Here is a 16,915-nt window from a genome sequence, read left to right on the forward strand (position 1 = left end):
CTCGGGTCCCAGCAGAGGGGGTCCCCTGGGAATGACCCAACTTTCCACGTGACAGGCATCTCCTCAGCTCTTCTCCATTGGCATTAACTTCAGACAAGATTGTTGGGCATTGATGGACACCCTCCAAACCCAGCTGCTTGCCAAGAGCTGAAGAGGTTCACTTGCTTTTTCAGGTCAGATGGCAGCATTAGCTTCTGGATGTGCCAAGGGGGGGTGTTTCAGGACCATGCCTTTCAGTGAAGTGTCTCCTAACATTTCTAAGGATTTTGGTAAGTCTTCAGCTATTGATAAAACAGAGCTCTTCAGAAGAGCATCTGCTGACACCACTGACCTGATCCGATCTGCTGTCCAAAACCCTTTGGTGGAGCTGCGGCCCCCCAGGAGTCTTCCTTGAGCAGACATCTCCGGCCAACCTTGTCCTAGCCCCAAACTTTGTATCTCAAATCTGTGGATCAATGGAAGTGAGGCAGCATTGCACCTTGGAATGAAGCTGTTCAGGAAGAAACTTGCTTTTCACCAGCTGAGTCAGTGGGATTCACATAGTTGCTATTTTATCTTTTTCAGTAGCATACTGGAATAAAAAAACCTCGTGAAACTGGCTGGGATTTTCTCAGTTAATTATTTCTAATTGGAAAGTGGCCACTTGGGGAAGTGAAACTTTTTGGCAGAACAGTGCCAGCTTCTGCAAGATTTTGACAAGTGATTTTCCTGTCAGTTCTGCAGTGGGTCTCAGCTAGTAAATAAATAAAAAGACTCTAGTTTTGTTGGCACTGACATATCCAAAGAGCACAAAACTCTTTTTCTGACCCAAAATTCTTGTTTTCTGGCTTTTCTGAGTTAGTAACAGCAGGCAGTGGCTGTGCTGCTCCTGCCCTGTGCGCAGGACCTGCTGGGGTGATGTTTTGCTGGGGTGCTTAGAAGTGAGAATCTGGTCTACATAGCCCCCAAATGCTTCCCATGTCCCCTTTTAGAACAAAATACCATCAGCAGCTGCTGGCTTGGATTATGAAGTTTTCCTGCAGAGCCATGAGTGGACTCCTATATTCACAAGCATACATCAAATTTCTTATGGCTTTTCTGCTAAAAATAGCCCCCGAAGACCCCAGATAAAACAGCACCCCCAGTTGTTCCTGCCTCTAAAACTGGGAGCAATAGTTCTTCCCCAAAGAGACAGCCAAAGCCTCTGATCCTGACCTAACAGGAAAGATGCTAATTAAATGCTGACCTCCCATATTTTCCTTTTCGGTATATTTAACCTTAAATTCCTTCAGGCACCTCTGGTTCACTGAAGCTCGTCAAATTAATTCTACCTAATGGGAAGCAGTATGGAAAAACAAAGAAGGACTGTCTCCATCTCTGACTCTGTTTCGGCTGCTCTGAACAAAATGAGGGTGATTTTCCCAGGCGATTGGGGTGCTGATGGACCCTGCTTGGAGCCAGGGCACCAGGATGCCCACTGCAATTAGCACTTGGGAGCAAAGGGCCCCATTTGCTGGGGATGCTGCTGGGTTAAGCCCTGTGAATTTTGCCACCATGCTGCTAGAAGTGAGGAATTTGTGGCAGTGCCTCACAGCCTCTATAATAAAATCCCAGTTGCTGGGGGAGCAGGGGCTGCCTGTCTGCCACAGACCTCCGGGGTGCCCTCGGCAGGAGGGAGCAGCAATCTGGAGTTGCTGCGAGCCGGGAGCAGACCCCAGCCTTGTCCTGAATGGGGAGACATGCCTCATCTGTGACCCAGCAGTGAAGCTGAAGCCTTCTCCCATGAATTTGACCCTCTGCCCTTGCTCTGCTCCACTTTTGGTGGGGACAGGGACCCCTGGCCAGCATCACAGGGGGAGGAGGGCTTGGCTCCTAGGAAATCACCTCAGCTCTCAGTGTTCCTGGCCCTTCTGCTCTATTGCTACAATAGAATAATTTGCATTTCCTAGGGCTGTTCTAAGGTTTTTCCCAATGCCAGGATGGCCGGCTGAAACCTGCATTGCCACTGAGCTGGCTGCAGCTTGGCCACCCTCCCCTAAAGCTGTGTTTCCAGCCTGGTGTGCCTTATCTTTTTCCCTCTGCAGCCTATAACTAGTGTTGATGAGGATGGGAGAGCTCCTCAAGCCCCTTACTGCTCTCAGCAGGTTTGTTCCTGTGGGGTGCAGAGCTGGTCCCAGCCACGGCTCTTCCGGAGGGATTGGCCAGGGGTCCCGAGGTGGGGTGATGGGGTGACAGCCCCATGGGGCTTGGCAGCCGGCTTTGCCTCTGTGCCTTGCTTGGGAGGAAAAAAAGGCTCTCTGCATTTGTGGTTTGTCACCTTGGAAGGGGGTGTGTGACAGGAGGGACTCAGGGCCTGGCTGACGGCTGTTTGTAAAACACTCAGAGATCCCCATGTGGAAAGAGCTAATGAAATATAAAATTATTGCCAGGAGCTGCCAGCACTGGTGCAGGGAAGAATTTGGCTCCATGAACACTCCTGCAGCTGCTTTGAATTCACCTTGCCTCTCCTTTCCCCCACGCTGATGCTGCCCTCACTGCTCCCATGTCCCACGCTGCTGCTGGCAGGGTTTTGCTGTCCCCATCCTCGGGGAAAGCCATTCCCCTCCAGCCTGGAGCTTGTCCCCTCCAGCCGTGGTGTACAGGAGGCCCTGTAGCACCACCCTGATCTCTCTGGGCTTGAGCCGGTTACCTGCTTGGATAGTTTCGTGGCATCTGATGTCTGCCATAACCCACTCTCCCTGCCCCCCCAGCCCTGCCTGCATCCTCGCTCACTCCAACAGCAGCCCAGCCCTGGACCAGGACCCCATGGGGATGTGAGAACTGGCTCTGGGTGAGCTGGATATTTCCCAAGGCTCAAAACCCAACAGCTAAGAGAGTTAAGCCTGTGTCCCACAAGATTTGGGGGTTATGCGTGCATTTGTGTTGGGTGGTGTGTTGCGTGTGTGCTGCATCCTCCCTGCTGACATGGAGGAGGTTGAAGGGTGTGTTAACACCGCTGCAGTGTTTACACAATGGCAACTGCAAAGGCTCCAGAAATGCATCCTGCCCCTAAGTGGCCTCTCTTGGGGTAACTTCCCTTCTGTGCTGAAAAGTGGTGAGGGAGGAGGAGCAGCTTGGTGGGCCCCAGTTCTTATCTGGCGGCGGGAGGCAGATAGGCTGGCACCGCTCCTGGCGGCACGCACACCTCACCGGCTATTTATGGGGCCGAAATCCAACACGTGCATATGTGCACGGCTGTGTCCAGGCCCAGGGACACAGCGGATGGTGAGGGGGTTTGCTCGGAGGGAGGAGGTGCGAGTTGGCCTTGCAGGAGGTGAGAGCAGAAGGGCAGAGTGTGGCCATAACCCTGCAGCCGCCGGCTGTCAGCTCCCATCCCAGCACTGCGACTCTGGTAGTGCCTGATAGAGGCGAGAGGTGCCCTTATCTTGGTTTCCCCAGTAGCAAACGTTAGTGCCTTTATTTTAAGCACCCTCTGCCTAAAATGATGTCAAACTGTCTTGAAATGTCCCTTCTGATTTAGACAGATGCTAAAACCGAGAAACCCACGGCTTTTGCAAATTTGTTTTGGCTTTTGCACAGCTTCTGCAACAGTTGTGTTTCCCATGCATATGTTTGGTGGTTATTTGCCTGGGTGAGGTGGGGGGAGCAGGGCTGGGCAGTGCTGCTTCCACTGCCTGCTCAGCTGCCTGGCCAGGCTGCTTCACCATCAGCTGCTGGATGTCCTCTGCTCTGCCCCCAGCCATGCCAGAGCCTGTCCACGCCTACTCCTGCCCGCTCTTCTGGACAGAATACGAAGGCCACTGCTACCGGTACTTTCCCATCAACAAAACCTGGGCTGAAGCTGACCTCTATTGTGCCGAGTTCTCCATTGGCATCAGATCAGCTAAGCTGGCCTCCATCCACAGGTGAGGGGCACAGAAACTTGTCATCCCACCCTGGCATGGCCTGGGGAAGAAGGAGAATGGGGAGGAAGTCCCATTCCCACAGCACAACCTCTGCAGCAGCTGTGGGCTCATGTCCCAGCCTAAGCATCCCTCTGCACCAGCCTAAGCATACGTCTGCAGCAGCGACTGGGTCAAGTCTGATGCACTGGGCACACAAAGGTGATGTGAAAAATGCCTTTCCTGGCCTAGCAGGAAAGCTGACATAGTATTCCCTAAATTTCTCAAAACTGTATTTTTTATTCTTGAAAAAGGGATAAAAATACAACATGATTACACAGGCTTTTTCCCCCACTCCCTCTCCCCCAGCTCTCACCCCAACTACGCACCTCTTTCACAGACCTAGGAAAGTAATCAACAGCAATTAGAAGAGAGGGACCCATTTGGCTATGCCGTAGGGTGAATGCTTAGGGGAATGCCAGACCATTTGCCTGATATACCCCCTCAGTGTCTCCATATTGCTCTGTTTTGCCAGCTGGGAAGAAAATGTCTTTGTGTACGACCTGGTGAACAGCCGCGTGCCGGGCATCCCCACTGACATCTGGACAGGGCTCAACGACCTGCGGCAGGTGAGAGCTCCCCATCATCATGTGGGAAATGGCTTTGAAAAATTCACTTCCCTGTGTTTTCCCCCTGAAAAGCCACTTGGTTTTCCTCTTCACTCCTTATAGTCCCAATGATCAGGTGGTGGCATAGGCTCTGTTCTGCAGCACATGGGGGAAAGTTGTCATTTCATCCCCTCCAGTCTGCTTCTAAAAGAGAAGCTACTAGAATGAATTGATTAATAGTTACTAATTATTCACATCATATTTTATTAATGGATTAATCAAAAGAGTATTGTACTGCTGGTCCAAGAAGAGCAAATAAACTGAAAACGTCTCCAACATCAAAATCACCAAGTTTCATTACTTTCTTGTGATACTCTGCAACTTTTCAAAGATGATGTGTTGGAAATATATAGTCTAATATGTAATAAAGAAAAATCAAAACCTTCAGGAGAACAGTCCCATGCCAGCAAATGGTTTGTAGATACTGGGAAAGGAATGGAAAAGAAAAAAGGAAAAGGAACACAGAATTGGGGGGGTGTGTTAAAAAATATATGGGTTTAATTTCTGGGCTTCCCTGGTGCGAATGCTGGGGCTTTCCAGGGGAAGTTTTCAGTTGTAAAACCCAAACGTGCTGTTGGCCTTTGTTGAGTAGTGACAGTCTCTCCCTGAGTCCCTGGGCTGTGTGGCACCAGGGATGGGGACGGCATCTGCATGGGAGTGGGACGCCCACCCTCTGCAAACACGGCTCTGTGATCGTGGCCTTTCTCTGCTCACTCCATGCCAGGAGGGTCACTTCGAGTGGACGGATGGTTCCTCCTATGACTACCACTACTGGGATGGCAGTCAGCCCGACGACGGGATCCACTCCATCCCGGAGGAGGAGGACTGCGTGCAGATCTGGTACAGGCACAGCAGCGGTGAGTGCTGCGCCGGACATGGAGGCCACCTTAAGTCTTATTTGTATGTCAATAAATTCAAGCCACTTCAGCTTGTGCTTTTCTGAAGAGGTTACTGGCAGGCTGAGGGTTTGCATATTATTTTTTTATTATTATTTTCTTTTTTCTTTGCAGAGAAGAGATGCATTTTCTATTTTACCATGTACATGTGCACACACACACACTTGCTTTCCTTCTGCTCACAGCCCATCTCCCTGTCCCATAGCAGCAGCAGCAGGAGGGGAGCATCACTCACTTTGAAGAATTACTAAATTTAGCCAAAGGTCAAAGTTTCCAATTTCCCCTCCCACATGCAGCCCGTGGAAACACCCCTCAGTTTGCCAGCTTTTCCCTCCCTTGCTCAGGCCAGGGACATCTCACTGAAATGGGGCAAGACCCTCCTTGTGCAAAAATCCCACCTCACAACCTCATTTCCAGTGAGTCCAGTCAGGTGTATCCAGACCTTGTGGACATACCTAAATGCCCTGTCCGCGTGTGACCTGATGATATTCTGTGCGGTACAGGGCTGTGTTTGCAGCTGCCTCACTGCTCCCATGTTTGAGCTGGGGCTAGGCATCCCTACCAGCATCCCCAGGATGAGGACGGGGATGGGAGGGGGCATAGCTGGGAGCAGCCCAAGTGGGAGAACATTCAGGGAAAGCCTCCCGCAATGGCAGGAGGTCCCTGTCCCGAGGGCAGTGCATGGTTACCTCCTCATTCCTTTTTTCAGCTAATGCCTTGGTTTTTTGGGGGGTAGCACTGCGCTCCTGGAATGACAACGCCTGCGGCAGAGCCTTCCCCTTCGTCTGCAAGATTCCCTCACTGGCCCTGGACTGAGGCTGCTGGCGCTGCCCGCACCCCCTTCATTTTGGGTCACCTCTCCAGCCATGCCAGGGAAGAGCAACCAGGACATAGCACAGGTGGCGAGAGCCACGGAGCTGTTCGGCATCCCAAGCCAGACCCCAGCTGCAAAATCCCTCCTGGGAGTGCCGTGGGGATGAACCTGGCACTCACCCTCCCCATGGGCAAATGGCAATGGGAGCTGTGTTAAAGAGTGAAGGCCTCCAAGCCTGAGCCTGGCTTTGGGTTTCAGATCAACTATCGCAGTATATTAGAGGAAACCCATGATTTTACCAATAGCACCAAAAAATAGCCGTGTGTAGGAAATGATTTTGCCTGTTGTTCTGCGAAGAGTGGAGGAAAAGTGTTGTTTTCTGTTAAGTTATGCAAAATGCCTCTTGTGTGTGTTATTTTTCTCTCTGCTAAAATAAATGGCAAACAGCAGGTGGAGGATCCTCCATCTTTCTAGCACTCAAGTAGCAGCAACTCCCCGGGGACGTGGGGTCTCGTGTGAAAGGATCTGGTTTTACCCCAGTCTGCTCTGTATTAAAAAGGTGCACTGGGGAGAAGCAGATGCCTGGGAAAGTTTATTTTATTGACTCTGGTTTTTGGGGTCCCTGGGGCAGACTGTGTGCGCTCCCTATCCTCCACCCAGCCCCCACCAGCCACACAGCATCACTGCTTGGGGGGTATGAGGCTACTCGGCACCCCACTTACCTTCACAACATCCCTACGCACAGCAGGTGAGCAGGGTTTGGCCCTGGCTGATTCCAGCTGACCAAATTACAAGGAAGGTGGGTGAAGGGCTGATGTGCACCAGCTGAGGGCCAGCCTACCCTCATAAACCTTTCCTGAGTGGGGAGAGCTTGCAGCTTTTGGTGCAACCTTATTTCCTATCCAGATGATGCTCTTTCCTGCAGTTGTTGCTGATGTCTTCCTATTCTGCGCTGGTGTCACAGAGGTGCTTTTATCTTCCAGGTAAATAATTTCTGGGGAGGTGTGTGTGGTTGTAGCAGCCCCAGTGTGCCTTGTTTGAGTTGTTTAGTGGGGAGATGGAACCCTCCCCCTTGCATGTGGGTGAATTTGCAGGGATTGGGTGCAAATGGGGCTGCGATGGTGCCAGGGCCCAAGGGAAGGGAAGCTCTAGCAAGGCAGAAGCATGCTTCTCCTTCAGGGGAAATGGCTGCAAGGGCACTACTGGACCCAGTCAAACGCAGTAAATCCAGGGCTCCCTGGAGAGCCCCTGCAGTGTGACCTCTGGTCCCATGCAGCCCCATGGCATCTGGGTGGCTTTGCCAGAAGCCCCATGCAGAGGGGGCTTCCTCCCCCTCCAGCCACTTGCCCTCTCTTGGGAGTGAGATGTCCCTTTTGTCCCTGTTCAACAAAGACCCCGGGGTCTCACAGCACCAAAGCAGTTAGGACAGCCCTGGCTGCCCCGCCTCAGCCACTGCCTGCAAAGATGAGTAAAAGCATCCACATAAAATTGTCTGGTCTCCCTTGATGTCACCATCTTAGAAACAAATTTCAAAACTAAGACTTTCCAGAGCCATTACACTGGATACAATGAGGTAAATAACTGAGGCTCTGTTGGGAGGTGTCAGCGCAGCTTTCAGCTAAAATACATTTCCACTTGGAGAGAAACAGCAAAACTTGGTGGGGGTAATGGTGGTGTTGTAAGTGGAACATGTGTTTTGGAGCAGATTTCTAAAATAAGGAAATACTGTCATCCCCAATTATGGTTTTATATATGTATATTAAAAATAAGTATAAATGGATAATAAATATTAATAAAATATTTTTAATGGATTATATAGATATATACACACACTATCCATGTAAATATATGGAAAGTATGCAATAGTTTTCAGTCCTGGGTAGGAGACAGCATTGAATATTGTTCCTCAAGGCTTTTGCTTCATCTGAAAACAATAAATTACATATAGATACTAACAGTGTGTAAAGAAACCAGCTGTAAAGAAAAGTATTCTTGGCTCCAACAAGCTAACAAAATGTTGACATGTAGGCTCTAATCTGTGGCAGAAAAAGGGCTTGAGAAACCATTTTGATCACTGCCCTAGAGGTCACCCATGGATGGGTCCTGTGCCTGCTGCTGGCACGAGGACAGCAGGGTTGGGCACCCGCGTGACACGGGACATGTCTGACTGACTCCTGGTTCTGAGCGCCGGTGCTGAAGTGTGGTCCCGTCTCCGTGCTGGAGATCAGCTGCACCACAGGGGACTGGAGCCAGCACACCCTGCAGAAACCCCCTGTGCCCAGAGCCCATCGCCGGGACGGGAGGGGTGGCCGCCCCGCTGGGTGATGCTGCCGCACACTGCCCTGTTCCTCCTGTGTCCCATGTACAGAGGAGCTGGGAGTCCATCATGGCTGGGGCTCAGTATGCCTCAAGCCAAAAAAACTTTTTTCCATGCAAGTGGCATGAGATGTTTCAAAAGAAAGGTTAAAACCTTCCCTTGGGAAAGTGTTTGAAGACTTTGGCCCTACTGTGACTAAAAATATTGCTAATGGGGAAATGTATGAATGCTGTCAGCTCCAATTAACATCTTCATTTCCAGGTAAAAAGAACTGAACATGCGTGACCTGGAAGTCAGGACCAAAGTTAATAGGGGCTTTGTTTTGCAACCCGCCAACTTTCTCCCCAGGCTCCAAGGTCCTTACTTAAAAAACAACCCTCTCTCCTTGCTAGTGTCTTCTGTTTCACAGTAATCAAATAAGATTCAGAAAATGACAGGAGTTTTCACCTCCTTAATGAACTTCTAGTGAATCTGGCGAGGTCAGTGCTTGATGGAAGATGGGACATGCCCTCTCCCTTGGCACAGACGGTCTCAGACTTTGGGTTGCCAGAAGAAACTCCAGCTCTTGAGTCTAAATTGCTTTGTTTTGTTTTTCTGTACTCCTTGTCCCGTAACCCCTAACTCCCCTGTTACCTTGAATTTCTCTGTGCTGACTTGCCATATGGTGCAGGCAGTGGGAAACATGGCAGCGGCAGGACTCTCCCACCACTCTCCTGCACATCACTTGCAAGTGACTGATGCCCTAGGGTCCTCCTATGTCACTGAGATTTTTAGGAGCTGAACATCTTCCTTTTAATGCCTGAAAGCTGGAGTAAGCATGAGCAGTGTGTGACATAGCCTGGGAGTGAACAAAAATAATTGTCTATTGGTGACAAATGCCTTTACCCTCCTTCACTCCATTTCTTGGTCTGTAGAGACAATACTGTGCCCAGCCGCAGGCAAAGAGTGGCCCTGGCACGGCAGGTGGGAGACATGGGCCTGTCTGGACCATTTGCGTTTTGATTCCTTTTTTTCCCTACTATCATTATTCTTTATTTCTTGAAATATGCTGCTGGATGTGCAGGGACAGGAGCTGCAAAGACAAGTGCTGTGCTGTCAGCAGCTTACCCAGGCATGCTGGTGATGCAGCCGGCAGCAGCCTACCCCAGTGCAGGCAGCCTCGTGATGATTTTTCTCCCTGATTTTTAATCTTGACTGCTCAGATGGCTGGCTGGTCTGGGCTAAACTGCCCTTTCCTCTATTAGTTTGGTAAGATTTTTTTCCCCTGAAAATTATTGGCAGGATAAGGCCTGCACAGCTGAATCGTGAGTTTTTTCTCATGCATCTCTCTGTCCTCCCCCCCCCCATTTTCACTTGGTTTTAATTGCCTGAGTAGCGGCACAGCTCCTGCCCCAGGGCAAGGATGCCACAGAGCAGCTCCCTTTGACAGGGAGCAAAAATATCTCAGGGCCAAAAAACAGGCTTCCAGCAGCTCAGTGAGTAAATTATAGACATTTACTGGCTGTGGCAGTGAGGTCCATCACCAAAAAATCCCCAAACCACAAAATTGTATGCTAAATGATGTTACTTATCTGTGTGATGGTATTAGCATTGAACCCTCCAGCTTTAGCGCATCCCAAATGTGCACGCAGGGAGAGAGGGAGAAGTGGGGCATGAGGAAGGTGAGCAGGATTTGGCCCTGTGCTGTGCAGGTCCCAGCAGATGTTGGCTTAACCGAGACGTTCCTCCTGATCTGCACGAGGGTTTTTCCATCCCACCTTGCACCAGCTGCTCCCTGCTGAATGAGCTGGTTGGTGGAACCAGCAGTGACAAACCGGCTGGGAAATGCATCTCCTGGGCACAGCTGAGCCCAGCTGCCCCTCGGGCGGGCAGGGGGCTTGGCTGAGGTGGCTGTCAAGAGAAGGGCCAGAGGCGTGATCGAAGGTAGATTTATAAACTGTGCGAGCTGCTGCTCTGTGATGGCACCTAAATTAATTACAAAAGCTCAGTGAAACTTCAAGCAGCACCAGTTCCCCCTGGAGAGGGTCATTGCTGCTGGGGACTCCTCCAGCCTGGGGGACCCCAGGACGGGGTTGGCTCAGCACAGGGTCTGCATCATGTCAGCACCAGGGTCCATTTTGGTGTTGGTTGCTCCTTATCAATACCCCGAGAGATCTCCCCCTCTTTTGTGGCCAAGAATTTCCAGGCTTCCTGAGAAAACTGCCTTGGTGAGGAGCACTGGCCGTGGGTCAACAGCCCTGTCCCCCTTTTGGCGCAGGGCTCTGTGGCACAGCCACCTAAAACGGATGGTAAAGTTTTTTTATTAACTGCTTTTGCTTTGCAGGGACTTGGTAACTTGGCTGGAAACTTTCATTCCTGTGTGTAAATTGCCAGAGACACTGCTGATCAGAAGTAAAGCAAAGATCTAAGGAAAGCTCAATTCCCACTGTAGTTTCTGCTCTTAAAACCTGTCAGTCTTGAAGGCCACGGAGCCAAAGCACAGGTGACATGAGAGAGAAATGAATCGCAACTGGCACCATGAACGTGAATCCCCTGGAGTCAGTGAGGGTGGAGGTTTTTTGGGCAGATTGCCGAAAGAGCTGATACTCTTTGGCAGTTCCTGGTTGCTGTCCCCAAATGAGGTCCCAGATGCCACGCTCCTGCTGCGTTGGCAAAATGTAGCTGTATTTTGTAATCTGCAAAAAAGTCTAGTCTGGCTCTTGGGGTTACCATGACAACTAGATATTTGCTCATTTGTATTTCTTGAAAATTATGCTAGGCTGTTGATTGCATGGTTTGTCAAGCTCTTTGTCAGGAGGCCAATGGATCGTGGTTTGTCAGGGCTATATGAGAGCAACTGGTACTGTTATTAAACAGATTTCCAAATGGGAACTTTGCTGGAGTTTGGTATATATTATAACTTCATCGCTCCCGCAGGAGCCCAGTAACATAACCCCTGGCCTAGGAAGTATGTGCTTGCTCTGTTCATCCCTTCTGACATCCATTTGTCCTCATGCAGTCGCTTGGAATAACACAAAATCCAAGTCACTCACCATGGGAGACCTTGTTAAGGACAGGACAGGGGACAGCTTGCAGGAAAAGCTTTCTTCTTGTGCTTCTGTAGTGTGGAGAGGACTCAAATGAAATATCCTCCTTTGGCTGTGCTCAGAAATGTGCTGAGAGGTAGGAAAGTGAGGAGGTTTAACTTGAAGGTAGTTTGAGGAATCACCATCTCCCTGTGTGATCAGGAGAGGAGACGAGAGCCACATGGCTGGAGAGGCCCCAGGAGCAGCATCCACTGGCTGCGATGGGAGGGCTGTGGTCCTGCTCCTGGGGGAATAATCACCATCCTCTGCTTCCAGAGTGCATGGAGACTCTGAGGTTTGAGAAAATGCCAGCTTAGATTAAATGCTTACTAATTTTTGGTATTGCAAAGACAACACTCACTGCAGAGCACTGGGAAAGGACAGTGCTGCAGGGCTGGATTGAATTTGCAGAGGTGGCCGTAAAAGAGGATAGGGAAGGCTTCTTTTTCTTTATCCTGAAGACAAAATTAATTTGATTTGGATGCTGTTTATATGCAATGACTATGGGTTCCTGAAAGTTAATTGACCCACAATCCAGCAGCAGTTCAAGAACTCAGCATTCGTTGTCAAGCATTTTTTTAACTGGAAAAATCCCCTTGCCACTAATTCCTCTTATCTCATTGAGATGACTAAATTAGGAGGCAGGACATCATGGCAGGTCTGTAGACAGAAGTTGTTTTGTGCACTTTGTCTGCATGAGGACGTAACACCTTCGTGGTCTCCCAGTGCTGGCACTGATGCCTGCATGGAGCACAGGGACTGCTGGACCTCATCCTCCCCATCACGGCCAACCTCTTCCATCGTCTCGCCACCGGCCATGGGTTGCACCCAGCAGACACTGAATGTGAAGGTCACAGGCAGAGGGAGGGGAAGGAAATGGCAGAAGTGAGGGTTAAAGCAATTAAATGTGATATTTCATCCGTGTGGAGGGCAAGTGGTCGCAGGAATGGGCTGTGGCCTTTATTAATCTCCAAAGCATCATATGAAGTCATGGGCACAAATAAATGCTGAATGCAAATGACAAACGTATTAATCTAGTATGGATAGTTACCCTGGATTTAGCTGGGTTGTGAGAGAGATTATAATTTGGTAATAACAACAAGATTAACAGCTCTAATGAAATCTTAAATGCCAGCTTTGTAACCTGCCATTTTCTCTTCATTAACTTCATCAAGTGTCCTGCTGTAGCTGTCTGGGTGGGCTGCATGTGATCCCTCCAATCCTCCATGCACACCTGGCCTGATTGGGATTTCAACATTATTTATTACCTTGGGTGCCATAACCACACAGGTAACACAGAATGGCTCCTGCTCTGGCAGTAATGCAGGCAGGGCACTGAAAATCCTTGCTCAGATTTTACATTTTTAGGTGTATTCTGCATCTATAGTAAATTTATCCTTCATTGCATGTTATCCTAGGTCCCTGGGTGCTCTCTGCGCAGGGATGTCCCTTGCAGGGATGACTGCCAGGGCAATAGCCATCGGGCTACCAAAGCATCCCAGTGCTGGTGGGTTTGGTCCCTCCAACCCCGAGTACCCCAAGGATGTGACTTTTGGAGAAGGACTAGTGAGTTTGTGGCTTTGGGTGGAGCGGGGTGAGGTGATGGTGAAGGATGCTTGCAGTTTCTTCCACTCCTGATTTTAGCACACAACCATGCAAGGCAAAAAATGCCTGTCAGGGTGGGGTTTTTAACTTTAGAATGCCAGTGTAGACTCTCACTGCTCATATTATCTGGCAGCTACAGCCATCGCATCCTCTCTCAGATTACTTTCTCCATTTTTCTGGTTTAAACTGAGCAAACACAAAAAAAGCTGCTGTTTTGTTCAGACGGCTCAGTGCAGTGAATGACCCATTTTTCTTCTTGGATGAGTCATGGATCCTCCTCTGAAAGATCTCATTATTAATATGCCATTTGGGGGATATGTCTGAATTTTCCAGCAGTGGCAGCGGCCTTGTCTGTGCTCACTAAGGGAACCTACACAATTAATGGCTTATGCCAACTGGCTGCACCATAATGCAACGGATTTAGTATCTATGTATTTTTAAAGGATATATTGCATTTTTAATGAGATTTTTTACATATATGTTTAACACTTTTTCTTTATTAGAAATTTGTTGAAATTCTTCTCATAAGCAGAGGAAGGGGATCCTTCCTCAGATGGTATGTCTCGCAAAAGAGAAGCGGAAGAGGAGAAGGGTGGTATTTTTGGATGTGCAGAATGGTCATGGAGTGGGGTTGCACATCAGGGAGACAGCAACCACCACCCCTGCATCTGGGCTGCCAGGGCAGCACATCCCAAAGCCCTGCTTTTAGTCTTTTGCACAGACCTCATTAAACTGTCGAAGAAAACGAATCCTTGTGACCAATGACCCCTGGAAGGGGAAATGCAGAGTCCAACAGTAGGAGAAAAGTGTTGAGTTTATTTTGGGAAGAGGCCAAATGCTCTGTCTGGGCTGTCTGAACCCCACTACAGATGGAGGCAATAAGCTTTTTTTAAAATGGTACCTTTATTTACTATTGTAGAGCTCCTGCCTCCAAAATGCTACATGAAGTGTGACTTTAAACAACACCTTCCTAGTCTAGCAGATAGTATGTTCAAGGATAATATTCTTCCCATTTTCCATTTGTTGCTTTCCCCCAAACTGCTCTGTCAAAACTTGACTTCTCTGTAAATGCTCAGTCTCCAGCAAGCCTAGCAAAAACACTTAACCACATATATCATAGAATCCTAGAACATGAGGTTGGAAGAGAACTCACGGATCATCTGGTCCAACTTTTCTTGGCAAAAGCACAGTCTAGACAAGATGGCCCAGCACCCTGTCCAGCTGAATCTTAAAAATGTCCAATGTTGGGGAATCCACGACTTCCTTGGGGAGATTATTCCAGTGACTGATTGTTCTCAATGAAATATTTTCTTCTTGTGGCCAATCAGTATGTCCCCAGGAGTAACTTGTACCCATTACCCCTTGTCTTCTCCATGTGACTCCTTGTAAAAAGGGAGTCTCCATCTTTGTAGCTACCCTTTAAATACTGGAACATGGTGACAAGGTCTCCCCTAAACCTTCTCTTCTCAAGGCTGAACAGACCCAGTTCTCTCAGCCTTTCCTCACATAGCAGACTTCCCAGTCCCTTGATCATCTTTGTGGCCCTCCTCTGGACCCTCTCCAGCCTGGCCACAGCTTTTTTGCATAGCGGCGACCAAAACTGAACACGATGTTCCAGGTGTGGCCTGACAAGTGCTGAGTAGAGTGGGATAATGACTTCTCAAAGATTATGGAGAGCGGCCTTGCAACAACGTCAGCCAGCTCTCTTAACACCCTCAGGTGGATAACATCAGGGCCCATTGATTTGTAGGGATGAAGCTCCTGTAATAGTTCACATACCAACTCTTCCTTCACTGACAGTGGGTCTGTGTTTGGATTGACCTGGAGTTTTGTTCCCAAGGCCTGGGGCCCAACAGTGCTGGTAAAGACAGAGGTGAAGAAAGTGGTGAGAACATCTACTTTTTCAGCATTGTTGGTGACTAATTCACCTCTCCTGTTTAACAGCAGGCCAGTGTTTTCCTTCTGTTTCTGCTTGTTGTTTGTACCTGAAGAACCCTTTCTTGTAGTTTTTGACATTTCTGGCCAATTTCAATTCAACCTGAGCTTTTGCTTTTCTAACTGCATCTCTGCATGTCCTGGCAATGCCCTTGTGGTTCTCAGTGGGTATTCATCTGATTTTCCATCTCTGGTATGCTTCTCTTTGTGTTTTGAGCAGACTCAGAAGCTCACAGTTAAGTCAAGGGACTCTCTTGCTCCGTCTACTTCCTTTACCTTTAAAGGGGATGAACTGTTGTTGTCCTTTCAAAAGAGCACTTTCTAGCTCCTTTATCCTCCATGGAAGATTCCCATGGAATCCCTCCCAAATGAGCTATGAGCAAGCTGAAGTTTGCTCTTCTGAAATCTAAAACCTTTGTCTTAGTACTAACCTTCAGCATGTTCAGCAGGATCCCAGACTCCGCAATATTGTGATGATGGCAGCCAAGGCTATCACTAAGCGAGATATTACAAAGCAGGTTTTCTTGGTTTGTGAGTGGCAGGTCCAGCAGTGCCTCATTCCTGGTTGGCACATCTAACATTTGTATGAGGAAGCAGGCCTCTATGCATTCGAGGAACTTGATAGATGGCATGTGAGTTGCTATATTGTTCTTCCAACAAATGTCTGGGTAGTTGAAGTCACCCATAAGAACCAGGTTCTGTTGACCTGAAGCTTGCATAAGTGACCCAGATATTGCTTCATTGGCCTTATTGTCTTGGTTTGGAGGTCGGTAGCAGATGCCTACTGTAAGATCCCCCTTGGAGACGACCCCTCTGATCTTGACCCAGAGACATTCGATAGGACTTCCACAATAGCCATAACTGAACTCTATATATTCAAGGTGCGACTCCTCCACTTCTTCCCTGCCTGTCTTTATAAAACAGCCTATAGCCATTCATTGCGATCCTCCAGTCATGTGAGTTGTCCCACCATGTTTCAGTTACTCCTGTGATAACATAACTTTCTGACCAGGTGTGGAGCTCTAGTTCCTCCTGTTTGTTCCCCAGGCTGTGTGCATCAGTATACACACACTTGAGGTGGTTGGTCTTCTGGGAGGCAGTTAAGCCACATTTGCCACTGCTCTGGTTGGCCTGGCTTATTCCCCAGTGTATATACACACACGCACATACATATGTATTAATTATATATACATGTTTGACAGTATATAAATACACACATAGACATTTATGTATTGCATTACTATTATAACCATTCTATGTACAAACACACACATGCATCCTCTGCATGTCCCACATCTCGCTCTCCCTTTCTCCCAGCATGAGCAGAGTAACCAGCACTGAGGTCTCTCCTGTGGACACTTGTTTTGCAGAAGAGTCCAATTACATCATTTTGAGGTTCCAAGTGACACATGTGGTAAGATTTACACTAAAACCTAATTTCAGGCTGATTATATACCATAGGAAGTTGCAGTGCGTATCACCTCATTAGCCTGATTAGCTGGCTGAGCTGAAGGATGAACACTCTGTGCTCTGCTGAGAATGGCTTATAGAACAAGGACCCAAAAGTCAATAAGATTTTTGGCAGCACTAAGCATATTTACAGGTTTGGGGGTAATTCTGTTTATGAGGATTTTGGGATCATCCAGGTTCTGGGAACGGTCCAGTGGATAAGTGACTATTAGTGTGGCTCAGCTCTCCTGGGAGACCAAGACATCCCCCTGATTAGATTAGTTTTGCACCCTGAGCTCTGCTTCC

At 48.7% G+C, this 16,915-nt stretch overlaps 1 protein-coding gene across 1 annotated transcript; it reads left to right on the top strand.

The window, feature by feature from the left end:
• Positions 1 to 3,234: 3,234 nt before the first annotated feature.
• CLEC19A (C-type lectin domain containing 19A) lies at positions 3,235 to 6,693 on the top strand. Its single transcript, XM_074885821.1, has 5 exons — positions 3,235 to 3,292; positions 3,719 to 3,884; positions 4,396 to 4,489; positions 5,253 to 5,385; positions 6,161 to 6,693. Exons 1-5 carry the CDS (start codon positions 3,241 to 3,243, stop codon positions 6,238 to 6,240), a joined length of 525 nt encoding a protein of 174 aa, XP_074741922.1. The 5' UTR covers positions 3,235 to 3,240; the 3' UTR covers positions 6,241 to 6,693.
• Positions 6,694 to 16,915: the final 10,222 nt, after the last annotated feature.

The sequence above is a fragment of the Strix uralensis genome, chromosome 16, assembly GCF_047716275.1.
Source record: "Strix uralensis isolate ZFMK-TIS-50842 chromosome 16, bStrUra1, whole genome shotgun sequence".
Classification (NCBI taxonomy): Eukaryota; Metazoa; Chordata; class Aves; order Strigiformes; family Strigidae; genus Strix; species Strix uralensis.